This window comes from Lactuca sativa, chromosome 3, assembly GCF_002870075.4.
Source record: "Lactuca sativa cultivar Salinas chromosome 3, Lsat_Salinas_v11, whole genome shotgun sequence".
Taxonomy (NCBI): Eukaryota; Viridiplantae; Streptophyta; class Magnoliopsida; order Asterales; family Asteraceae; genus Lactuca; species Lactuca sativa.
Genome location: NC_056625.2, coordinates 35,197,482 through 35,224,270, shown reverse-complemented (window position 1 = coordinate 35,224,270; position 26,789 = coordinate 35,197,482). Strand labels below are relative to the sequence as shown.

Here is a 26,789-nt window from a genome sequence, read left to right as displayed (position 1 = left end):
GCATATCCTTAGTCCTAACTAGCGTGCGATTCTACATATTCACAAATAAAAGAAAAAACAGATAACAGGTATGGGTATTTTGGGAAAACTTACTTGAGCTCGTCCGATTGCATGCATCACACCCCTTCTTTTAATTAGAAGTTCCTTTTTAGTTAAATGTTTATTTTTTAAAAAATCTCACCAAACCATTAGCTTGAGTCCAGGCACACTCGAGAGTATGCCCGAATCCCTCAAACCAAGGCTCTAACACCAACTTGAAACATCCCAAAAATCAAGGTTAAAAATTTCATTTTTGTTATATTAAAAACACCGTTGTAACTTTGTCCAAACATTGAAAAACATTTAAATAAAACTATTATCAAAGTTCGTTCCTAAAGATCATATATTGCGGAAAACACGGGTGTATGCGTTGCGATCGTCTCGACCTCGTTTCATTTGAAAATTGGAGCACCTGAAACATAAACTGAAAACTGTAAGCACAAAACTTAGTGAGTTCCCCAAATACTGCATACTAATCATAAAATAACATATAGTGGGCCCTGCCTGGTCATCGGGTTGAGCTCGAAAAGCATAATAACAGATACACATGTAACAATCACATAGATACATAGCATACATATATCCATCAGGCCCCGCTGGCATCGGGCCTTAACCTGGAAAACATATAAACATAGCACATGCGAGAGTCACGGAGACAACTAGCATACTAACAACATAATATAAACATGGGCCAACCTTGGTGCCTCCGACTCGCTAAACCCAGTAAGGAAACTCACCTCGAATGTTGAAGTTCACTACAAGAAATCCCTAACTTCTTCCCTGACAACTCCTCGAGCTAACAACACCAAAATATCACCCAGTTAGCGATTAGGTTCCAAACCATGATCCGAAATCTATACTTGGGGTAAAATGACCATTTTACCCCTGGCCCAATAGTATTCATAACTAAGGCCCAAGCCCAAAACCAACAAGATCCAAGACTACAAAATCCATGAAAGCCCACTAATGGCCAAATTTTCCAAATTGGCCACAATCCCATACAGGCCTTATCCTAAGCCCACATTTCCAATTCGGATTGATTCAAACACCCCGTGGGACAAACTTGATCAAAGGCATAAGTCAAAAGTCAAATTCAATGGACTAAGTTGACCCAACTCGCCGAGTTCCTCTGACAACCGCAAAGTCGGGAAAAAATTGGTCCAACTCGCCGAGTTATCTAATCAACTCGCTGATTTTACCCTCACCTACTCAAAACCGAGGAAAACCAAAACAACTCGCCGAGTTGTCTCCTCCAACTCGTCTAGTTCACCCGGGACCAAACAACTCAACCCATTAAGCCGATATATTCAAAACTAACAGCTTCTCCCACTCAGATCTTAACTGAAATGGCCTTAAGAAGGGTAAAGTTACTTTACCCCTAAAAACCACCAAAATGGGTTCAAAACTCAAACCATAAACTTAAAAGGGTAAGGACTTAATCATTAAGCACTTATTCTACAAGGACATAACTCCAAGATGCAGATCTGACCATATGAGGCTAGATGGCTATGTAAACTTTCCAAATTTACACTTATTCATGCTTAGAAGAAGCTTAAAAGAGACCAAAAGAAGGACTTAATGAATGCATGAAGCCCTTGGGATCATAAAGTTGGCACCTTTATGCCAAAAGAGCTCAAGAGGACCATAGATCTGGAAGAATAGCACTTGGGATGACCTTCAACCCCTCCAATCACCCAAACATGGCTAAAAGCACCAAAACTTAACCTAAAAAGAGATCTAATCAAATATTAAGCAAGGATAGAACTTTATACCCATAATATATTAGAAATGATGCAAATAATCAAGATTTGAAGGCTTCTACTTGAATCACTACCTTGCACCAAGCTTCTCCTTCTTCCAAGAGCTTCAAACACACCAAAACACACTTACAAATGGCTCACAACACTCAAAAAGGCTTTAGGGTTTCGAGATTAGGGTTAGAGGCTATGCAGGCTAGACGAGTTGGCCCATAAAAAGGGAATTTATTTACATAATTTGACCTTCTAGATTCCGGATGTTATAGAAACGCTAACAAAAATGCTAATGCTAATCATCAATTTGTGATTGAGCGTGCACCAGAGGTAGCGGCTGCACCCAAGCCAATCACACTAGAAGGAGTAAAAGCGATGATGCAAATAATGGGTTTTATACAAATAATCCTATATGTGCATGCAACCCTATATTGGATCTATGTTTTCTCTATTAGACATACAAGCATTGAACACAAAATAGAAAACCCTAATGTGCATCTAATATTTTGAAACCTACATAAGAAAGATTAGAGCACATACTTTTTTAGTTATATAGTAATAACAACCAATTCTTGAAGATCCTTACTTTTGAGAACAAGTACCACAAGCGTAGTACCTCTAATGGCTCACAAACACACAAGGGCAAGAGGATGAATATAAGAGAGAGGAGAGAAGAGTAACTTTCTCAAAAAATAAGATCTTCTAGGGTTTCAATAGGGTGCACGAATTCATGAGGCAAAGGGATCTATTTATAGTTGAGTTTGGCTAGGGTTTTAAGGTGGAAGCCCTAATTCCTTAGCTTAGGGACTACGCAAGTCCATGGACCCCTTCCTTAGGGCTTGGATGAAAATATCTAGAGCCTTTTAGGGATTTTCGGCTCTCCCTAATAAGGGTGATCCAATGGCCCAAAACCACAACTATCAAATAATTGCAAAACAACCCCTGCACTTTTAATCAGTTCCTTTAATCCCAAAATTAATTCCGAATTAATTTCTGATTAAATACTAATTAATAATATGATTTCTAATTAATATATTATTCTTATAATATATTAATAAATAGTTTTTATGCACCAATTTATTATTCTTAATAATAAACTCAACCTTTCTCTCCAATAGTCATCCTGTCTAGTGGCTAGTGTGAAGGCAACCAAAAAGGACCATGCTACCATCAAATTAGGTACATACCAATTATAGTTATGGGCTTAGACACCTAATACAATAGTCTCCCACTTGGATAAGTCTAATAACTATACTTGCAAGTATAACTTTAAAATTTGACTAGCAATCATAACTCTTAAAAGCCATTATCGAACTCTGACATAATCAATGACGCGTCCTTAGATAAGTGATCGGATATCCCATCGTTCTACAAGATATTGTATGGACATGAGACATGGATTATAATCAATCTCTCTATCCAAGATTTGTTTCCCGATTTCCGACTCATGACGACTGATTCATACTACAATTGAACATATCAACTTAGTCCATGCTTGGCCAAGCGCTTCAGATGTCATCTCTAAATCGTCGAGGGGTCCACATATATCACTTTTATCTCATTTGGGGTAAAATGAACGGATAAACTTCAACTCATATGCTTGTACCATTCACTCGTCAAATCATACACAACAATATGTTTTATAACATCAAGTTACTGATGCGTTTACGTATTATCAATGCACAACCGACTCATAAACAACAACTCATATGTCTCCGTTTCAATAATATAAGATATTATCCTCTCAGAATTACTCGTGATAAAATCCATGAAGTAATTCTCTGAGCATGGGTTTATTTAATACTCAAATTCATACTTCAAGAGTACTCATGAAACTACAGTAAACATTTGCTATGTCTACGCACTTAGACAATCTACAGTCAGATTCATGACAATCCTAATTCACTACTTACTTCCAAAAGTATGATCGACTGTGGATGTTTGAATAACCTAGTTATTCGGGAAGTAAAACTTGTGAAGTGAAACACAAGAATAATCTAATTAGTTATGGTCCCCGAACTTTTAAATATAAATAAAACACCTATTATTTAATCACCATATTAATAAAACTTTATTCAACGTATAATGTTTCGAGTAATCAACTTAATACTTGAATTAAAATACAATAGTTATGTCATGCTCCAAGCATGCACACTATGTTTATCTATGGTCCTTTCATCTGTGAAATAGATCAATTGAACACATTTCCAATGAGCTCATTTCACAATTCCAAATCCTTACCACAAGTGTAAGAATACCAAATTGTAACATCCATATAATTCATAAAAAATTTAAACTTTTTAAAACATTCAAATACCACCATTTATTACAAATTATTGTCAAAATAGTTTGTCGTCAGAGTACTCCCGTAAATCATAACATAAAATATAAGGATGTGCACGATCAAGCCTTCGCCTTCCCGCGATCATCCAATGTACCTGAAACAAAATCCACAACTATAAGCCCGAAGCTTAGTGAGTTCCCCCAAAATACCGATACATAACAAATAGTACACATAATAACTGTTGGGTTTTGAGCAATCTAACACTTCCTAAGTGTACATGCAACCCTAATAACCTTGGATCTATATTTGTCTAATTATCATGCAAAGTTAATTTCCAAGGCTATGATCCTATCTAGCATACATGGGGAACAATTATAAATTGAATAATAGATATAATTACATACCTTGTTGTTGTAAGTGTTCCTTGAAACCTTGTGAGCCTAGCACCTCAAGTGTGATGCCTCAAATGCTTCACACAACACCAAATGCAAAGTATAAACTTGAGAGAATACTCTAACACACTCAAAATCGGCCAAGCCCTCTTGTTTCTCTAGTGTATCACTAGTGTAGCCGATTTTGGGGAGAGACATGGTCCTTATATTGTGTGTTGCATTAGGTAAAACCCTAATGTAACATGACTCTTCATTTCTTAATCCATGGGTTAACTCCATGGAGCATCCTATGGGTGGAACCCAACTTGATAATCCATGGAGCCTTTTAGCCCACTATATAAGATATGGAAGATTTACATAATCTACCCATATATTTAATTAGTTATTCTTTTGATCACTTAATTAATTCTAAATTAATTCTTGATCAAAACTAATTAAATAATATTATTAATATATTAGAAATTATAATATATTAATAAACCATATGTGTTATTTCTCCCATTTAGTTTATCCAATTGCATGATGCCATGCAACCCAAATGGACCATGCCGGGTCGGGTCAAGTATTTACCAGAAATAGTTATGGACTTAGACACCTTATCCAACAGTCTCCCACTTGGATAAGTCTAATAACTATAACTACAATACTTCAGGAACCGATCGACAATCGTAGCTCTTTCAAGGTCTCTCGGAACTGAGAAGATGTTGATACGCCATTTAAGATAAGTGATCATATAATCCTCTGTTCTAGATATCAGCCGGACAAATACATGGAACAATGTCTTACTTATTGTCCAGTAGTTTGTTTCCCGATTTCCGATTTGTTTGACAAAGAACTTAATTGAACACATCAACTTAGTTCTGACCGGGCCCGGTACATAGGTCAAAACAAAATCATCGAGGGGCCCAAATATCAGCTTCTAATCCAAGAAGGAACAGATAAAGTTCGACTCATATGTTTGTTCTACCACTCATTGAATTACACACAAAAGCACGTTTTATAACATCGAGTTACCAATGCGTTTTCGTACAATCAATGCATAACCAACTCGTAAGTAACAAATCATATCTCTAGGTTTGAAGACTTATATGATATTACCGTCTCACGATCACTCGAGATAAAATTCCATGAAGTGATTCCAGTGAGCGTGGGTTGTGTCCAATGCTCGGAACTTATGAGAACTCATGATTGTTGTAGCCATGTACAACACCTTAGACCTCTGCAACCAATCATGACAATCTTGATTCATACCTACTTCTGACATATGACCGACTGTGGAGGTTTGAATAATATGATATACCAACCATAATTATTCTGGAAGTCAAAACATGCAAAAGAAATTACAGTAAACGGTTGAAAAAAGATAGTAACACTTTAATCATAAATAAACACAACTTTTATTCATCATCAAATGTCAATTACACTTTACAAATTTCATAATTTATCTAACTACTAAACTTATATCATCCTTCAGCCCTATGCTCCGAGCATGCTGGAGATGCTTAACCCTACTCAGTCCCTTCGTGAGGGGATCTGTTGGGTTCTCATCCGATGATACCCTCTTTGCCACGAGGATTCCTTCTTCTATGCGATGTCTGATGAAATGATATTTTCTGTCGATGTATCTGGATCTCCCGTGATCCCTTGGTTCCTTGGCTAAGGCAACCGCACTTTCACTATCACAGAAAATTTCCATGGGCTCCTTTATAGTTGGTACAACTCCAAGGTCTCCAATGAAGTTCTTTAGCCATATTGCCTCCTTTTCTGCCTCGCTCGCTGCTATATACTCTTATTCACAAGTGGAATCAGCCACCGTCTCCTGCTTGGAACTCTTCCAAGTGATTGCTCCTTCGTTTAGGGTAAAGACCTAGCCCGACTAAGAGCGGAAATTATCCTTATAAGTCTGGAAGCTAGCATCACTATACCTTAAAACTCTCAAGTCATCACTCCCGCCGAGGGTAAGGACCCAGTCCTTAGTCCTCCGTAGGTACTTGAGGATATTCTTTACCGCAGTCTAGTGTGCCTTGCCAGGATTCCCCTGATACCTGCTAACCATGCTCAAGGCAAAGGCTACATCAGGTCGAGTACACGTCATAACATACATGATCGAGCCTACTGCCAAAGCATAAGGTACTTGACTCATTTCTGCTATCTCAGCCTCGGTACTTGGGCTTTGTGTCTTACTCAATCTGGCGTTACTCTGGATGGGTAACTCTCCTTTCTTGGAGTTCTGCATGCTGAATCTCTTCAACACCTTGTCCAAGTAGGTATTTTGACTAAGTCCAATTAGTCTTTTACTCCGGTTTCTCAAAATCCTTATCCCTAGAATATAGGAAGCTTCTCCTAGGTCCTTCATAGAGAAACACTTCCCAAACCAGGACTTAACTTCCTGTAGAGTTGGGATGTCATTTCCTATGAGTAGTATGTCATCCACATACAATACCAAAAAGCTAACTATGCTCCCACTAGCCTTGACATAAACACAAGATTCATCTTCACTTCTAGAAAAGCCAAATTCCTTGGCCTTTTCATCAAAGAAAAGATTCCATCTGCGAGGTGCTTGCTTTAATCCGTAAATGGATTTCTCAAGCTTACACACTCTATTAGGGTACTCATTGCTGACAAAACCTTCTAGCTGACTCATGTAAACATCTTCAGTCAACTTTCCATTAAGGAAAGCGGTTTTGACATCCATTTGCCAAATTTCATAGTCATGAAATGCAGCTATGGCTAACATAACCCTAATAGACTTAATCTTGGCTACTGGAGAAAAGGTCTCATCATAGTCCACTCCAGGAATTTGAGAGAAACCCTTTGCAACCAGTCGAGCCTTATAAGTGTATACATTACCATCCATGTTGGTCTTCTTCTTGAAGATCCATTTGCACCCTACAGTATTACGACCTGGTACATTCTCAACCAAGTTCCAAACTTGATTGTCATATATGGATTGTATCTCGCTATCCATATCCTCTTTCCATTTCGTAGACTCGAGGCCTGCCATGGCTTCCGCGTAGCTGTTAGGTTCATCCAGACCTACTAGTGTCTCATCACTAATAAGTGTCTCACCTTCCGCAGTAATATGGAAACCATATTAATGCTCAGGTGCATTTCTAACTCTCGTGGAATGCCTTAGAGGTACAGACTCATCAATTGGCTCAACAGGAGTTTCCTCCTCAAGTTGAGGGCTAGGGTTTGAAGTTCCTTCACCACTTGACTCTTGAAGTTCTTCAAGGTCAATTTGCCTCCCACTGTCTCCTTGGCTTATAAATTCTCTCTCTCGAAAGACTCCTCTTCTTACTACAAAGACCACATTATCACTAAGTCTGTAGAAGAGGTAACCAAAGGATCTTTGTGGGCAGTCGATGAAAATACACCTCTCGCTTCGGGGTTCTAGCTTATCATGAGACTCGCGCCTCACAAAAGCCTCGCAACCCCAAATCTTGATGTGGTCTAGTTTAGGTACTTTACCAGTCCACATCCCGTGAGGAGTTTTGGCAACTTTCTTTGTAGGGACTAGATTAAGAATGTGGGCGGCAGTCTCTAAGGCATACCCCCATAATGAGATTGTTAGTGAAGCTCGACTCATCATGGAACGAACCATATCCAACAAGGTTCGATTACGCCTCTCATCCACACCATTCAACTGCGGTGTCCTGGGAGGTGTCAATTATGAGACAATCCCACATTCCCTAAGATAGTCGAGGAACTCTGAACTAAGATACTCACCACCTCGATCGGATCGAAGCATCTTAATGTTCCTGCCCAATTGATTCTCGACTTCCTGTTTAAATTCCTTAAACCTTTCGAAAGTCTCTGACTTATGCTTGATTAAGTAGACATATCCATATCTACTATAATCATTAGTAAAAGTCAAATAATAACGATTAGCATCCCTTGTGGCATGTTTGAATGGTCCACACACATCCGTGTGTACAAGGTCCAACAAACCTTCACCCCTCTCACAAGAACCTGTGAAGGGTGACTTTGTCATTTTCCCAAGTAAGCATGATTCGCAACTATCATCTGACTTTAGGTCAAAAGACTCCAAGACTCCATCCTTTTGGAGTTGGCCTATGCGTTTCTTGCTTATATGTCCAAGACGACAATGTCATAATGATGCTTTATCCAAGTTATTATTATTAACAAAATCAATACACAATACATTATTTCCTAAGTAATCAACCATAGATACTATTTCATACACGCCATCACAAGGTAATGCTTTAAAATAAAGAACATTATTAAAGAAAGCATTAATCGAACCAACTTCATTATCAAATGAAAAGGTGAAACCTTGTTAATACAATGCATGAAAGGAAATAGTATTTCTTGCCATTTCTGGCGAATAACAACACTTATTCAAATCTAAACTAAACCCACTACTTAGCGATAAAGTATAAACTCCAATCTTGGTGACGGGTGAAGCTTTCCTGTTTCCCATGATCAAGTTTATTCTTCCTTGCTCCACATCCTCACTTCTTCTTAGTCCCTGTAAATCAAAACAAATATGAATACCACAATCGGTATCAAGGACCCAAGAATTAGAATAGGGTGAATTATTAGATAAGATAGTGTAAATACCTGCATGGTTGGATCTAACTTTCCCATCCATCACATCTTGCTGGTACTTTGGGCAGTTCCGCTTCCAATGTGCCTTTTCATGGAAATAGAAGCATTCAACCTCTTTTGGGTCAGAAGAAGGAGTGATGAAACCTTTCTTGGTTCCACTTGAAGAAGAGCCATCAAGGGTCTTAACCTTGGTACCCTTCGAAGAACTCTTTCTCTTCTTCCCTCATCCTTTCCCGATTGCCAAGACAGGGGTGGAGTTGGTAGGAGTAGGAGTAGTAACAACCGTCTTACCCTTAAGACCACTTTCCGCGGTTTTTAAGAGTCCTTGAAGTTTGCTGAGAGTGACCTCTTCCTTGTTCATGTGGTATGTCATGCGGAATTGATCATAACATGAAGGTAAGGAGTGCAAAATAATATCTATTGCTAGCTCCTCGGGGAAGTTCACATTAAGCTTTAGCAAGCGGTCCACAAATCTTTGCATTTTCTACATGTGGCCCGTGATGGGTTCTCCATCCTTCATTCGGGTTGTTATCATGGAGGAGATGATTTCATACCTCTCTTGTCGTGCACTTTGATGGTATCTTTCCATCAAATCTTGGTGCATTTCAAAAGGGTAGTAGTCCTCGTAGGACTTTTGGAGATCGGCTGTCATAGTGGCCATCATGATGCATGCCACCTTGGTGGCATCCCTTTCATGTGCCCTAAAGTCAGTGATCTATTGAGGAGTAGCAACTGTCTCATCGATCTCCTTAAGCTCCTTATCGAGGAAATATTCTTTGTGCTCGTAGCGGGTAATCATTCGGATGTTTCTGATCCACTCATTAAAGTTGGATCCATCAAAAGTGACTTTCCCACACAAGTTCATAAGAGAAAAGGAGCCATTAGGATTAGAGCCAGAAGCAGCAGTGTTTTCAGACATCTGAAGAGAAGAAAAGTTTAGTTTAGAAATAGAGATAGTCCTTAATAAAACACCCAAATGTAGTATTAAGGCTAGGACCCAATCACAATATATTATACTTTGAAGAGGTATGCCGTAATCTAAGTAATAACATATTTGAAAGGTAGGTGAATGACGATTCACTAATTTCCACCAAAGTTGAAATATTAAAATATTTAATTTGGTTCTTAGAAACTCCTAGATTCTTTTGAGATTCAATGAACTTTTCAAAGGCATGTTTCAATCTCGAGTGTGCCCTCCAAGTTTTGTGACTGGGATGTCGAGGATCACAAAACGAGGTGTGAAGTAACCATGCAAATTACTTGGTACCCTTAATAAATTACCCCTCAATCGATGTGTCGGTTAACCACACACGCTCCATCGATACTATGATAAATATTAAGTCACCCTTTACCTACCTTCTTAAGTCCAAGTTAGTGTACCGGTTAACCACACACGCTCCACTAATGACTTAGATAAAGTGTAAAGTGTAATTTCATGGATTAGCACCTTATTCACATTTTTCCTAAAGTAACTAAGATTGGGAAATTAATCAAACATTTAGTTACTTTATAATATTCATCATACTTTTAATGAGAATTTATAAGTCCTTGTCTTACCCGTTCGGCTAACGACCCTCCACCAGTCAAGCAAGCGGTGGGTGAGAGTGGACACCCATTAAGTTGCCATTTTATAGGCAACAACCTTATACCCACCTTATAGACCGGCTTCATGAATGAGGCGTACTAGCGGTAAGATGACTTTGATCTTATACATATATATATATATATATATATATATATATATATATATATATATATATATATATATATATTATTAACTTATAATATTATAAGTATAAGGGTTGAATTTTAACTTTTAAAATTCTAAGGGTTGGAACTAAAGTTTTAATCAAGACTTTACTTGTTCCAAAACTTGAGGGAAAGTTTTGTGAACTTTCAAAACTTTTCATTTCTTGTAACTTATGAGTTTATTAGGGTATTAAAAATGAAGACTCTTCATTTTATAACCCATGTGTTCTTTTAATGGTTTTTAAACAAAGTGTCTTTTGGTTTTCCATAACTTGAGGACAAGTTATGGACTCCATTAAAACACATAATGATCATGAATTAATCTACCACATAGGTTACAAATAATTCCTATGTTCATCTAAACATCATAAGATCAAGAACATGAATATGAACACTTTCATGAATCAAAAATTACATTTAGAACTTTGTAATTTTGATAAATTGTTGTTGTAAATGGATTAGCAAAGACATTACACCATCTAAAACAATTTTTCAAGTACCAAAACAGTTTAGCGTAATGTTTCTATTCCATTTCCAGCAACTAAAGTCGAAAATTTGCATTCCGAGGCTCCTACTCGCCGAGTGCATGAACCTACTCGGCGAGTAGGTTGAAGATTCACATGAACTCGGCGAGTCCCTCCATGGACTCGGCGAGTTCATCACGCAGAATGCAAAAATATCGACTTTTTCAACTATTTAGCACAAATAACAAACAAACAAGCCTAGTCTCTGATAACACTGTTGGGTTTTGAGCAATCTAACACTTCCTAAGTGTACATGCAACCCTAATAACCTTGGATCTATGTTTGTCTAATTATCATGCAAAGTTAATTTCCAAGGCTATGATCCTATCTAGCATACATGGGGAACAATTATAAATTGAATAATAGATAGAATTACATACCTTGTTGTTGTAAGTGTTCCTTGAAACCTTGTGAGCCTAGCACCTCAAGTGTGATGCCTCAAATGCTTCACACAACACCAAATGCAAAGTATAAACTTGAGAGAATACTCTAACACACTCAAAATCGGCCAAGCCCTCTTGTTTCTCTAGTGTATCACTAGTGTAGCCGATTTTGGGGAGAGACATGGTCCTTATATAGTGTGTTGCATTAGGTAAAACCCTAATGTAACATGACTCTTCATTTCTTAATCCATGGGTTAACTCCATGGAGCATCCTATGGGTGGAACCCAACTTGATAATCCATGGAGCCTTTTATCCCACTATATAAGATATGGAAGATTTACATAATCTACCCATATATTTAATTAGTTATTCTTTTGATCACTTAATTAATTCTAAATTAATTCTTGATCAAAACTAATTAAATAATATTATTAATATATTAGAACTTATAATATATTAATAAACCATATGTGTTATTACTCCCATTTAGTTTATCCAATTGCATGGTGCCATGCAACCCAAATGGACCATGCCGGGTCGGGTCAAGTATTTACCAGAAATAGTTATGGACTTAGACACCTTATCCAACAGTCTCCCACTTGGATAAGTCTAATAACTATAACTACAATACTTCAGGAACCGATCGACAATCGTAGCTCTTTCAAGGTCTCTCGGAACTGAGAAGATGTTGATACGCCATTTAAGATAAGTGATCATATAATCCTCTGTTCTAGATATCAGCCGGACAAATACATGGAACAATGTCTTACTTATTGTCCAGTAGTTTGTTTCCCGATTTCCGATTTGTTTGACAAAGAACTTAATTGAACACATCAACTTAGTTCTGACCGGGCCCGGTACATAGGTCAAAACAAAATCATCGAGGGGCCCAGATATCAGCTTCTAATCCAAGAAGGAACAGATAAAGTTCGACTCATATGTTTGTTCTACCACTCATTGAATTACACACAAAAGCACGTTTTATAACATCGAGTTACCAATGCGTTTTCGTACAATCAATGCATAACCAACTCGTAAGTAACAAATCATATCTCTAGGTTTGAAGACTTATATGATATTACCGTCTCACGATCACTCGAGATAAAATTCCATGAAGTGATTCCAGTGAGCGTGGGTTGTGTCCAATGCTCGGAACTTATGAGAACTCATGATTGTTGTAGCCATGTACAACACCTTAGACCTCTGCAACCAATCATGACAATCTTGATTCATACCTACTTCTGACATATGACCGACTGTGGAGGTTTGAATAATATGATATACCTACCATAATTATTCTGGAAGTCAAAACATGCAAAAGAAATTACAATAAACGATTGAAAAAAGATAGTAACACTTTACTCATAAATAAACACAACTTTTATTCATCATCAAATGTCAATTACACTTTACAAATTTCATAATTTATCTAACTACTAAACTTATATCATCCTTCAGCCCTATGCTCCGAGCATGCTGGAGATGCTTAACCCTACTCAGTCCCTTCATGAGGGGATCTGCTGGGTTCTCATCCGATGATACGCTACTCAGGAAGGGCTGGAAAGGGAGTGCCAGGCCGGGCCAACAGGAGAGTCTCCAGCAAGGCTAGCAAGGGAGTCCCCAGGCTGGGCCGGCACGAGAGTCGCCAACAAGGTTGGCAAGGGAGTCCCTAACAAGGCTGACAAGGGAGCGCCAGTGACGCTGGTGCGCCAGAGCTGTCTAGGCCATGCTAATGGACCATATATCATCAAGTCCCCCAGTCCGATGTTATTGGTACGCGCCCAATGACATTGGACTAGACTCAATCATATAAACCATGTGTCATCAAGTCCCTCTAGTCTGGTAGTCGTAGCGTTGCTGCGCTAGCTACATTGTTCTAGACTTAATTCTAGCAAGCGCGCTGGTCTTCTGGGCCAGACGTGGTTCATACGTGCTGGCTAGGGCACATTATCACTTTACGTCCATGCATGGCATCAAGAGGGCTAAAACACTCAAATAAGGCTTATCAAGGGACCTAGGGAATGAAGGAGGGCCAAGACTTGATAAAGTTGGCAACCTTAAGTCCATGGAGGCCATGAGATGTCCAGATCTGACACCATGGCTTCATAACGTGCTCAAATCCAAGAATGGCCCCAAAATAAGCTAATAATGGCCATAACTTTCAAAAGAAGAGATCTAGAAAAAGGGATGATCAAGATAACGACTTTATAACTCCAAGTGGCTGCAACAACATTGAAAATCTCGGATCTAAAGCTTCTCCCTTCAACTTTGCACCACCAACTTCAAGCTCCTTCAAGAAAGGCACCAAAGAATACTCTTTAAGCTCACACACACTCAAAATGGGGAAAGAGGCACAATTAGGGTTTTCTCTGGACTGAGGGGATGATGAGGGAGGACAACATTGAGAGTTAAGGCCTTTAAATAGGATGCAAACCCTAAAAATTAGGGTTTTCATGTTTAGCCTTCAACTCATTGATTTAGGGCCTTCCAACTCATCGAGTAGACATTGAAATATACACAGGAATTAAATACTCTACACGACGAGTTGGAGCCTTCCAACTCGTTGAGTTGGCCTAAAAATATAGATAATAAGCTTTAAATTCATACATGAAGATTGGCATGTTACAAATCTCCCCACTTGAACTAGGCTTCGTCCTCGAAGCCTGCTGCATTGAACATTTCCGGATAATGTTCCCGCATCTCGGCCTCTGGCTCCCAAGTCCACTCAGATCCCATCCGATGTTGCCACTATAACTTTACTAAAGGTATCTCCTTGTTGCGCAAGACTTTTATCTTCCTTTCTAAGACAACCACCGTCTTCTAAACATAATTCAGGCATTCGTCGACCTGAATGTCATCCAATGACACCAGCGCAGAAGGTCCAGTCTATACGCCGCTTTGCCAACCCTGACAATAACCCGAAACGACCCAATATATCGGGGACCCAACTTTCCCCTCTTCCTGAAGCGAATCACACCCTTTCCGGGTGAGTCCTTTAGCAACACCATGTCGCTGACCGGAAACTCCAACTTGGATCGGCGCCGGTCGAGATAACTTTTCTACCGAATCTGAGTAGTTTGCAGTCGCTGCCTAATCTACTAAATCTTCTCAGTACTCTGTAGAACTACCTCGGTCCGACCTATGAACCTGTAGCCAAGCTCGCCCCAAGAGACTGAGGTACGACATCTCCCCCATACAACAGCTCGAAAGGTGGAGCACCAATGTTGGAATGAAAGTTGTTGTTGTAGAAGAACTCTGCAAGGGGTAGGTAGGAGTCCCAGCTCCCACCAAAATCAATGATGCAGGCCCTCAACATATCCTCGAGGGTCTGGATAGTCCGCTCACTCTGGCTGTCTATCTATGGATAGTAAGCGGTGCTGAAATGTTGTCTCGTGCCTAGTTCCTCGTGGAACTTCTACCAGAAATAGGAGGTGAACCGAACATCACACTTTGAAACAATATAGATCAGAACCCCATGGCGAGCAACAATCTCGAGGATATACACATTGGCCAACGAACTCTCCCAGATTGCCAGAAAATGGGCGCTCTTGGTCATTCGATCCACGATGGCCCATATAGCACTATATCCTTTCGCTGTCCACGGCAACTTGGTGATAAAGTCCATCGTGATCTGCTCCCATTTCCACATGGGAACCTCCAATGGCTGCAGCTTTCCATGCGGCTTGATATGCACATGTTTAGCCCTATATTTAGTATAGATTCTTATTATTATTCGGCTAATTATTTACATTTTATGGACAAAAGATACTTAATATTGTTCAAATTATATTTTTAGTCCAAAAGAGAAGCTCGGAAGCAAAAGGAAGTAGGAGATACGACTGGAAGCTGGGAACGGAACAAAGAAGAAAAATTGCCAAAAACAAGAAGGACCCGGCGAGTAGGGATGGCTACTCGATGAGTCATTTCGAAGATTTGCGAACCTCTAGAAGTCCTTTTCGTATACGAATTTTATGTGATGGACTCGTCGAGTAAGTCACTGGACTCGACGAGTCACCTCTGTTTCCAGAATACTATAAATAGGGACTTGGAGATCAAAATTAAAAGCTTCTCTGGAACCCTAGGAGGCAAAATTACGATTGAAGGTGTTGTTAGGTCGTGAGAAGCAGAGGAATCAACCATACATTCAATCCTGAAGAGAATTAAGGCAACTTTAGTTTATTCTTAGTAATCTTTTGATTTGAATCATGTTTAAACTCTTTGAATTCGGTTTTGTGCTTAAGTTTACTACAATTATAAACTAAAACCTTATTCTTCTGTTTGGGTAAGACAAATTTGAGACTTTGGTTTGATTAATGGTAGGATTAACTTTAAATTGGTGATTTTGTTAAATTAAGCTTGTGCATTAACCATAACTATTTTTTGTTAATATGAAGGCAATTAGGATGCATGAACATCTCTTAATTATTTACCTCATGTGATTTATGTGAACACTTTATTATGTGCCTAGGATTAGTGAATGTGAAACTAGGATTAATTAGAGAATGGGTAAGTTAATGTGTGAGCTTGTTTGATAAACCAACAACAAGAGGCTAATTGAATTATTAATTTGATTAACCATTACAAGTCTTATTTAACTCGAATAAATAACCTAGAGAATTAATTAATTTAGACAACTGGCCACTTCTTGAATTAGTCTATTTTCTAAGGATTGGAGGTAGCGAATGTGAACCTAATCACCTGAATCGGTAGCCAATGAAAGGTTAATCCATTGCACTATTACCATTAAATCAACCATAGGATCAATTGAGTCGAACCTAAACAGAAGTGCTTTAATTATTGAATTTAGTGGTAATAACTTGTTTTAGCTGTTAAGTTAGTTAAATTGCGTGTTAGTTAGTTTATTTAAGTTTTCTAGTCTTGCAAAACTAGAGAAAACCTTTCCTTTTATTACTTGTTTTAGATAAAATTAGTTATTAGTTTAAATTTTCCGTTTCCTGAGTTCGATACCCTACTTATCTAGCTACACCACAATTGACAGATCCACTGCCTTTGTGTGTTAATTTTATAATTAAAAGTGGGTTTAAAACTAGTTGAGTTCACACACATCAAGTTTTTGGCGCCGTTGCCGGGGAACGGTTCAAAAATTAAATCTAATTTCTAGTTTTATCAATCCTCTATGTCAGATTTATCTTGCACAAAGTTAATTTTTTTAGGAAATCCAATTAGTAGGATAACTTTTGATAGTTTTCTGTTTTAGAATATTAGTTAGTAATTTTTCTGTTTTTGCTCTGAACTCGCCGAGTGCAATCGAAGCGACTCGGCGAGTCCATCGTTGTTTCACAGTTTCGTCTTTTATTTTATTTTTGTTCCTTTTACGTGTTTTTCTTGTGTTGTTTCCAGAAATTACATGACCAGAGGATCCAACACACCCCTGGTTCCTCCACTTGAAGACCCATAATCCGCTTTAAGGAAAAACAAAGGCAAGGAGGTTGAAAGCTCTAATACACCTAAGAAATCACCTTTGAAGAGCTTGAAAACAATTTTTGGGAAGAAAAAGAACAAGAAGGCAGGAGAGACCAGCAGTTGAAAGAGCGAAGAAAGCAAATTAGAAAATATTGAAGATAAAGAAGCCGAGTTCGTATACGACTACGAATCCGAATTCGAAGAAGAAAGCGACTTTGAAGGCGAATTATCTAACTCCATGGCTAACATCGATGAAGTTCCCATGGGAGAATGGAAGAAGAGAATACGTGACGATACCGGGTCGGGACGTGTGCAACCCGCAATTCCCGCAGCTGCAACCTTTGAGCTTAAAGGTCACATATTTGCTCAACTAAAGGAGATCCCCTTCTACGGTAAAGATCACGAAGATGCCTATAAACAATTGGATGAGGTCAACGATGTATCTTACTATTTTAATGTTCCAAATGTGCCTCGCGAAACCCAGCTGCTTCGTATGCTTCCCGTCACGTTCAAAGGTGCTGCAAAGGATTGGCTCAATTCACTCCCTCTCGGATCCATCACCACATGGGATAAGATGAAAGAAGAATTTATTGACCAGGTCCTTTGAAGATAGCCAAGTTGAAGAAAGCTATTGCCAACTTTGAACAACAAGCTAGAGAGTCCCTTTATGAGGCATGGGAGAGATACAAGGGTCTACTAAGGAACTGCCCACATCATGATTTAAACAGTCAACAAGAAGTCTCCATTTTCTATGATGGAATCAATGTAACAGCATGCAGCTCCTTGACTCGCAAGGACCCCTCACAAAGAAGGCACCCCCGGTGATCAAAGAACTTATTGAAGAATTCTCTAAACACTCTAGATAATATCATAATCCAAGGCATGAAGTAAGTCGGGGAGTGGTAAACACTGTTAATGATAGCATGGCAGCAATGATGGCTAAACTAGAAAGTTTAGATCGGAGAATGAATAAGATGGACCAATCCATCCATGTTATCCGGGTAGGATGTAAGAATTGTAGAGGACCTCACCTCACTAAAGATTGTGATTTGGACGAAAATGGGAACCCGAAGGCACAAGTTTGCTATTCAAGTGGTGATAGATTTGATGATAATTGGCATAAACCCAAGAAGGAATGGCTCCCTTATGATGAGTACAAAAAGGCAAAGGAGGCGAAATACAAGCAAAAAGAAAGAGGTTTCTATCAAAAGGAGGATCTGGTTATGGAAAAGAAAGCTGATTTGGAGGAAATTTTCACAAGGTTTGTAGCTGCGTCCGAGAAGAGGCACAATGATACCACCAATGAATTGAAGGAGCAAGGAATAATGCTTAAAGATCATCAAGCTATGATGAAAGATCAACAAAATTTGCTTAGGAATCAACAAGCCTCCATTCATAACATTGAAAAACAGATAGGTCAGCTTGCACAAAAAATCAACCAATGAACACTCAGTGAACTTCCTAGCAATACCGAACAAAATCCAAAAATGGTGCTTCTAAATGTGATAACCACTAACTCTGACAAAATTTTCACTCCTTTGACCTCTATTCAGAAGAAACCCATTAAGGTGCAAATAGGAGAGGAAATTGAAAGGAAATCGAGCAAACCCGACTCGACTCGCCGAGTCGGCATCATGGACTCGACGAGTCCGAGGTCTGATGAGAAAAATTGTTCTTTTTTGAAAACTTACAGGCCCTCTTTACCATTTTCGATCTGAGCCATACCAGATGTGCAAATTCTACGGTATAGAAGATTTATGGAGCAAGTGAGGACCCTCCAAGTGAACATTCCATTTGTTGAAATGATATTTCATACACCCAAGTATGCAACTTTGCTTAAGAGCCTCTTTACTACTAGACAAAATATGGAAGAAGTTGATGAAGTATTGCTGAATGAGCTTCCAGAAAAGAGGGGTGATTCGGGAAGCATAATCGTGCCTTGCCAATTTGGGAATATCATGACTACACGAGCATTGACCGATTCGGGGGCAAGTATTAACATCATCCCATATTCTTTCTTCCAAAAGTTGAACCTCCCGATTCCGAAACCTGTTCACATAAAGATCCACTTGGTCGACAAGAGAATAATACATCAATTGGCAGTGTGTGAAGACCTTCTTATTAAGGTGGATAAGTTAATATTTTCGGTTGACTTCATAATATTGGATGTGGAGGAGGATCTTAAAGTACCAATCATTTTTGGACGACCATTTTTGAATACCGTTTGTGCTTTGTTAGATATGAGTGAATCTATGCTAACATTGAGAGTAGGTGATGAATCGGTAATTTTTAAAGCCGAGCAAAAAGATACGCAAGAAGGGTCGAGAGAAGAAAAGGTTTCGTTACTGGATTTGGATGATGAATTATTAGAAAAGGAGCTTGCATATTTGCAAGAAAGCAATCCAAATCAATTCTTTTTATCTTTGGAGGATACTTCTAATGCCAAGGGAGATGTAGAAGAAATAGAAAGGTTGATCAGGGAAGCTGATTATCAAGAAAGCATAAGAAGTGTTCAAGGTTCCCCGACTCGCTGAGTCGTATCTGCTGACTCGACGAGTCCAGTCGAAAATTTTAAAACTGGCAAACTTTTGACTCTACAGCCAATTAGTGCCCTTGTTGAATCAGATGCGCAACTTATTCCTGATCCCTTTGAGAACCTTCTTGAGGAAAATGAGGATATTGAAGATGTTATCAATATTGGGAATGCACATTTGGCATTTCTTGAAGTAGTCATGGGAGGTGATGAGATTGTCCAAGAGAAGAATGAGGGCATTTCAGAAGATGAAAACCACAATTATCCAATTGAATCACAAATGTTGGATCAAGAAGAAGTTTTGACTAAAAGAAAAAGGACCAAGCCTCGTGCCATTGTCTCTACTATGTTCGAAGTGTTAACTTTCACGACACCGGATCCTTTAATGAATAAAAAGACAAGCAAGGAAGGAATGGAGACGAACAAGCATGGTAAGGGGTGAAGCGTAAAGCTGAAGAGAGTGATGTGAGAAAGAGAATGGAAGACTTGAGGAAGGCTTATAAAAGGAAAATCCATCTTTACAAGAAGAAATACAAAGTACAAAGGTTGAAGAAGGAGAGCCTCATGGAGGAAGCAGCAGCAACGTAAGCAAGATGGAGTCTAGCTAACAACTCCTAAAAAAGAAGCGCTTAACGGGAGGCAACCTGTCACTAGAGTTTGCTTTCTTTTACTTTTTTTCTTTAGTTTTTTTTTTCATTTTTAGGATTTATCTATCTTCATTTTCTTTATTATCCAAAATGACTGTTTGAGGGCAAGCATGGTCTTTGTGTGGGGTGGGTTGAATATATTTTTAAGCAAGAATATATATATATATATATATATATATATATATATATATATATATATATATATATATATATATATATATATATATATATATATTAAAATTTTCAATCGCGACCAGACTCACCGAATCGGACCCTGACTCGACGAGTCCGTTTATTTTACTAAAAAAAATAAATAATAATTTTTACATATCAGTTAAATTAGGGTTTTTTACCCTAACTGGTAACCACTCCTCATTCAACCAACTGACACTCGACGTGCTCTCTCTCTCTCTCTCTCTCTCTCTATCTATCTATCTCTCTCAAGCAAGAAAGGTACTAAATTTCTTCTCTATTTCTATCAAAGCTTCGATTTTTAGGAGGTTGGAAGTGTTAATTAGATAGAAAACCCGTTTTTGAAGTTTTAGGATTTCTAGGGTTTCGACTTTGACCTAATTAGAATGCTATGGATGAATTTTCTTATTTTAATATGCTCGAAATACATCCCTGGACAAACCCTTGCAATCAATTTTGATTTTTATGGACGAAAGTTGACAGACTCGTCAACAGACTCGCGCAGTTCGTATGACTCGTCGAGTCGGTGTACGGACTCGGCGAGTCATGTCTGAAGCAGTACAAATTTTATTTTCTAATTGTTTTGTTCATTTCTGGTTGTTTGTGTTACTTATTTATGCACGAGCATGTCTTCACGGGGTCAAAGCTCAAGAGGAAGCCAAGGGGGTTTCCCTTGGTTGAATTTTCCACAAATCAAGTCTAAATCTACAATGACTAAGTGGAAGAAAAAGCTTGCAGAAATCCGGAAAAAGGAGATTTGTGTCTCCAATGTGATTGATTGGGAATGGTTGGGGAGAGTTCGTTACGAAGAGGAGTTGGCTCCTTATATACTCAAGACGTTTGTGCATAATGGGGTGTTCATCACGTGTGATGGATGGAGTCGCATCATTCGTATCCAGGAGCCGGTTTATCAAGAAATGTGCTTGAAAATTTTCTCCACAATACATTTCCGGGGTGGGGACGATTACTATAACCTCGGGAATATTACTTTTTGTCTTGGGGGAGAGGTTCGTCAATGGTCTATGGTGGAATTAGCTTGGAGGTTGGGAATTTATGACCAACAATTGATTCACACGGCTGCATTTGGTAACTTTTTGGAGCATTGCCATAAAGTATTCTCGGATGGTGTCACAAGCACAAGTTGGTGGAACACCATTGCCAACAAGGTGTACATCCCCAAATCGGCTCAAGAGGGGAGCATACGATCATCTGCGCACCGTCTTATCAACCGCCTTATTTCAAGCACCATCAACCAAAGAAAAGATGATGACAAGGTTTCTAACCTTGATGTTTTTTTTATCTTTGGAGCGTCATTACACCCTACACGTTTTGCAACCTTCCATGGTGGCATGTTAGTGACATGTTTATCCCACTCTTATGGGTTGATGGCTCGTGGTGCTTGGAGCTTAATGACAATGGTCCTGACCCCTCCTTTTAATCCTATTCTTTTTCGAAGGGCTAGAATTATTGAGGATTATGGAGGGGACACTATGTTATTCCACATGATGATGTCGTGATCAGACTCGAGGAGCCGGGTAGGAGAGTAAGGCAAAGACGTGGGCAAGCGCCTCCCGATTCACCGGTTATTCTGGTGGAAGATGAAATACCCCCAGAGTGGTTTAATGTTGAAGGAAGACAATATCAAGATGATTTGGCAAGAGGAATGAATTTTGCCAACCGGTCTTTCATCCAAATGTTTAATCACTTAAACATCCAACATGTGGACGGGGGCCAATTTCCTTATATACCAACTTGGGAAGAGAGGATGAACGCAAGGCAAGGCGGAGCCGGTGGTAGCGGGGCAATGCATGATGATGATGATGAGGAAGGAGATGAAGATTGATTTGTTTTTATTTGTGTTTTGTGTTGAACAATTTGTTTTTATTTTTATTTTGTTTGTTGGAACTTCTAGTAATTAGGATTTTAGTAGTTTATTTTCTCATGGGTTGTTTAGTGTCTTTTCAGAATTTGAAAAAGGGTTGCCTACAAAGAGTCTCGAGAGTAATAGGAGTTTCGATTCTAAGCGAAAGAGAGAATAAAGTCAAAGTATCGAGTCCGGTTATGAGGTGTTGGATTAGTGTCTAAGTCCATAAATATTTTGGTATGTACTTGACCCGATTGTGCACGGTCCTTTTGGGTTGACTTCACACTGGTGACTAGACAGGATGATTGTTGAGGAGAGAGGCTGGTTTATTGTTAAGAATAATAAATTGGAGTATAAATATGATTTTTTAATATATTATATGAATAATATATTAATTTGGAATCATATTATTAATTAGTATTTAATCAGAAATTAATTAGGAATTAATTTCGGGATTAAAGGAATTAATTAAAAGTACAGGGGCTATTTTGTGATTATTCAATAGTTGAGGCTTTGGGCCATTGGATCACCTTCATTAAGGCTTGAACGAAAATCCTATAAGGATCTAGGAGTTTTCGTCCAAGGGCTTAAGAAAAGGAGTCCATGGACTTGCTTAGGCCCTAAGCTAAGGGATTAGGGTTTACACCTTGAAACCCTAGTTAGCCTTAACTATAAATAGAACCCTAAGGCACTAAGATTTCGTCCAAGCCTTGGGAAACCCTAAAAGGGACGAAATCTAGGGCAAGATACCCTTCTCTCCTCTCTCCCATATTCATCATTTCACCTAGTGTGTTTGTAAGCCATTAGAGGTACTATACTTGTGGTACTTGCTTTCAAGGGCTAAGGAAATTCAAGGAACTAGTTGTTATTACTATATAACAACAAAAGGTATGTATTCTATTCTTTTATGTGAATTTCGAAAATAGTACTATCATGCCAGGTTTCTTTTTGTGTTCATAAAGTTGTATAACTAATAGTGAAAACATAGATCCAACTCTAGGGTTGCATACACACATAGGATTGTTTGTATAAAACCCATTAGTGGTATCAGAGACATTGGTTTTTGTTTTCAATTAGCTTTATTCAAATGTATGAACTTGACATATTAGGGTTTATGGCTAATAAACCCTGAGGCCTGTTTTTCGAAATTAAGGTTTCTAAACCCTAGATTTCGAAATTTTTGGTATGATTTCCTAAACCTTTTTCTTTGGCCCCAAGATTTCGATTTTAGGGTTGTCTAACCATAGAATTTCGAAATTGCCTCTTTCCTCATGATTAGATCCTAAATTTTAGGGATTTGGATATTGCCATATCTTGTAATTATCCTTTAAATGTTTAAATTTGGTAATTAAAGATTTTGAATATCCCATCCCATAATTTCGAATTCTAGGGGATTTAAGGGATTAGATTAAATTAATTGTTTAATTTAAAAGATATCCTCACCAAAGTAAAAGATAATTGTCAAATTAATTAGATAATCATTTCCTTATGTGATAAACTTGATTTATTTGAATTATTTGATAGATTATCTTGCAAGAAATTGAATTAGGTCATATTTAGATAATTCCTAATTAATTAGTTAATTATTATTATTTGTAATTTGATCTAGAATGTTCTTGCTTATGTTTTGAAAAGTTTCAAAACTTGCCCTCAAGTTTTGGAATTTAATTGTTTGATTAAAAGGTTTAATTTTGAAAAAGTCTAAATTCTAAAACCCTAATTTTGAAAAGTTCAAATTACACCCTTATGGTTTTATTAAATTAATTAAGTGTATAATTAAAGAAAAGTTAATAAATCCATAATGATATGGTTTATATTTAATTAAATTAAAAGTGTAGGAAAGTGAGCGCTCTTCGTCAGCCGGTCAACAATCACCCAAATTGCATCGACACCCATTGCGGTCCTCAGCAATTTGGTGATCAAATCCATGGAAATCTGTTCCCACTTCCACTGGGGAACCTCAAGTGGCTGCAACTTGCCGTGCGGACGCTGGTGCTCAACCTTAGCCCTGTGACATGTCAAGCACCTCTCAACAAACCATGCAACATCCCTCTTCATAAAGGGCCACCAATAGTCTCTCTTCAGATCCAAATACATCTTAGTGGCCCGAGGATGGATCGAGAACCTCGATATGTGCGCCTCCTCCTTCAGAATGGTACGTGCGCCGCCTGCATATGGCACCTAAATCCGACCCTGAAAGGTCATCAGCCCTTGGCTATCGGTAATGAACTCAGACACCTGCCCGATCACCCGCTCCCTCTTGTGGTTCTCTGGTATCACGGCCTCTGCCTGGGCCTCCCGAATGGTGTCCAATACCGGAGTCATCACTGTCAACCTCATACAAACATCTCGAATCGGGGCGCTCTCTAGTTTACTGCTCGGAGCATCAACTACAACATTAGCTTTGCCCGGGTGGTATAGGATCTCACAATCGTAATCCATTACCACATCCAACCATCTCCTCCGGCGTATATTTAGGTTGGGCTAATCCATCAAATACTTCAAACTTTTGTGGTCCGTATATATGGTACACCGAACCCCATACAGATAGTGACACCAGATCTTGAGGGCGAACATCACTGCACCCAACTCCAAGTCATGGGTGGGATACCTCGTCTCATGAGGTTTCTGCTGTCTTGATGCATACGCTATCACATGTCCTCTTTGCATAAGCACCGCACCTAACCCCAATATCGATGCGTCGCAGTACACCACAAAATCCTCCATTCCCTCTGGAAGGGATAACACCGGGGATTCGCACAAATCTGGTCGAGAGTCTCAAATGAGGTCTGGTGCTCCGGACCCCAGGAAAAAGCAACGTCCTTCCGGGTCAACCTGGTGAGAGGCACGACAATCTTGGAGAAATCCTTGATAAATCTACGATAGTAGCCGGCCAGCCCTAGAAAACTCCTGATCTCGGTGGGGGATCTCAGCACCTCCCAACTCATCACAGTCTCAATCTTGGACGGATCGACCAATATCCCATTTTGGTTAACGAGATGCCCCAAGAAATTATAAAGCCCGTGTTTCTAGGCTAGGCATTAATATTGACATAATCGTCTAGGTTAACCTTTGTAACTCATTTTGAAGAAATTAAAAGGAATTGTGTGAATATTATGTGAATTATGTGTTTTATGCTTAATTATTAGCGTTTAATTAATTAAGAATAAAAATAAGCGTCAAAATTAAAGTGTGAGATAAGCCCGATATCTTTACATAAAGTTGTAGTGGTCGAAACAAGGATTTCGGGGATATAAAGAATACCAAAATCCGAGTTATAATGAAGAAGTTATGACATGTCGAAGTTTCGCGACAAAACCGGCACGGTGTTGAATGTCGTAAAAAGTGAGTTTTTGATAAACTATTTTTTAGCCTTAGTGATCTAAACGAAAGTCGTAGTATTCATTAAACCGAGAAGTTCGATAAAAAGAACGCCCAAATCTGACTTCGTATGAGGAAGTTATGATTTTTCGAAGTTTCAGCTTAGCAGTACACAGCTAAAAACTCAAATTTTAGATCGAACGATTTTTAGACGACACAACCTAAACAAGAATTGAAGGTCTCGTCATTAGGAGCACAACGGTAAAAAGTCTGACGAAAACGGACGTCAGATGAAGAAGTTATGAATTTTTAACGGATTTCTTGTCCCGGTCTGTTAAAAATAATATTATAAAATTTAAAGTCAAAATTAGCCGACGAAGTCTAAACGGAAGTTGTAGAGCATAATTTTAGCTACGCATGCATATAAAGAACGTCAAAAACGGAGCTCGTATGCGAAAGTTATGAATTTTAGAAGATTTTGGCACAAAATTCGAGAAATTTCGCATAGATAGGCTTCACCCGGAAGTGCCACGTGTCCTCGCTTCGCATGTGCCACGTATCCGGAACCTGCTGAGTCACCGAAGCCACCTGGCAAGACGTGTTGCCTTCCCTCGCATGCGAGACTGCCCCGTGTCGCCCCGTGTCCTCTTCTGATTCGACCGAAGGGAGGCCCAATCTGAAGCTCGCAGCTGGACCGAGGCTCGCACCGCCTAGCCTCCGAACCTCGCATGTGCACCAGTAGACCGCGGTCCAATCAGAAGCTGCCACCGAGCCCCTCGCACGCGCAGCCCTCGTGCGAGCCTTCCCTGCGAACCCTCGGATCTATGAGGCGTGGCTCCTTCTCAGCCGTCCGATCAGAAGCTCTCCCCTATAAATATAAGGGTGCGAGACCTCCCGGGTAACTTTGAAAATTTGTCAATTTTAACCCCTAAACCCATATTTTCTTCATCTTAACATCCCGCAAAGTCCCGATATTGATTGTAAAGCCCGGAATACTCCACTAAGTGCCCGAGAAGCCCAGAAAATTTATCTTTTCGGTTTTGAAGCCCGACTTTTACAAAGCCCGGTTTCTCAATAAAACTCCCGGTTTTATTAGAAACGATCGTTTTAGGA

The 26,789-nt window shown here is 39.0% G+C and overlaps 1 protein-coding gene and 1 non-coding gene across 2 annotated transcripts; one reads left to right on the top strand and one right to left on the bottom strand.

Moving 5' to 3' along the window:
- Nucleotides 1–17,734: 17,734 nt before the first annotated feature.
- Nucleotides 17,735–17,841, bottom strand: LOC111917323 (small nucleolar RNA R71). The gene has a single exon (XR_002858856.1). It is a non-coding gene; the product is annotated as a small nucleolar RNA R71 (small nucleolar RNA).
- A 1,035-nt stretch (nucleotides 17,842–18,876) lies between these two features.
- Nucleotides 18,877–20,094, top strand: LOC111917152 (uncharacterized). Its single transcript, XM_023912806.1, has 2 exons — nucleotides 18,877–19,629; nucleotides 19,720–20,094. The coding sequence occupies exons 1-2, from the start codon at nucleotides 18,877–18,879 to the stop codon at nucleotides 20,092–20,094; spliced, it is 1,128 nt and encodes a 375-aa protein (XP_023768574.1).
- The last annotated feature ends 6,695 nt before the right edge of the window (nucleotides 20,095–26,789 follow it).

Excerpts from the sequence above, each read along its gene's own strand:
- LOC111917152 (XM_023912806.1), top strand. The coding sequence starts at position 18,877 with ATGGAGCAAGTGAGGACCCTCCAAGTGAACATTCCATTTGTTGAAATG. Across the intron at positions 19,630-19,719 it reads ATCAAGAAAGCATAAGAAGT|CCAATTAGTGCCCTTGTTGA; the intron begins GTTCAAGGTTCC and ends TTGACTCTACAG.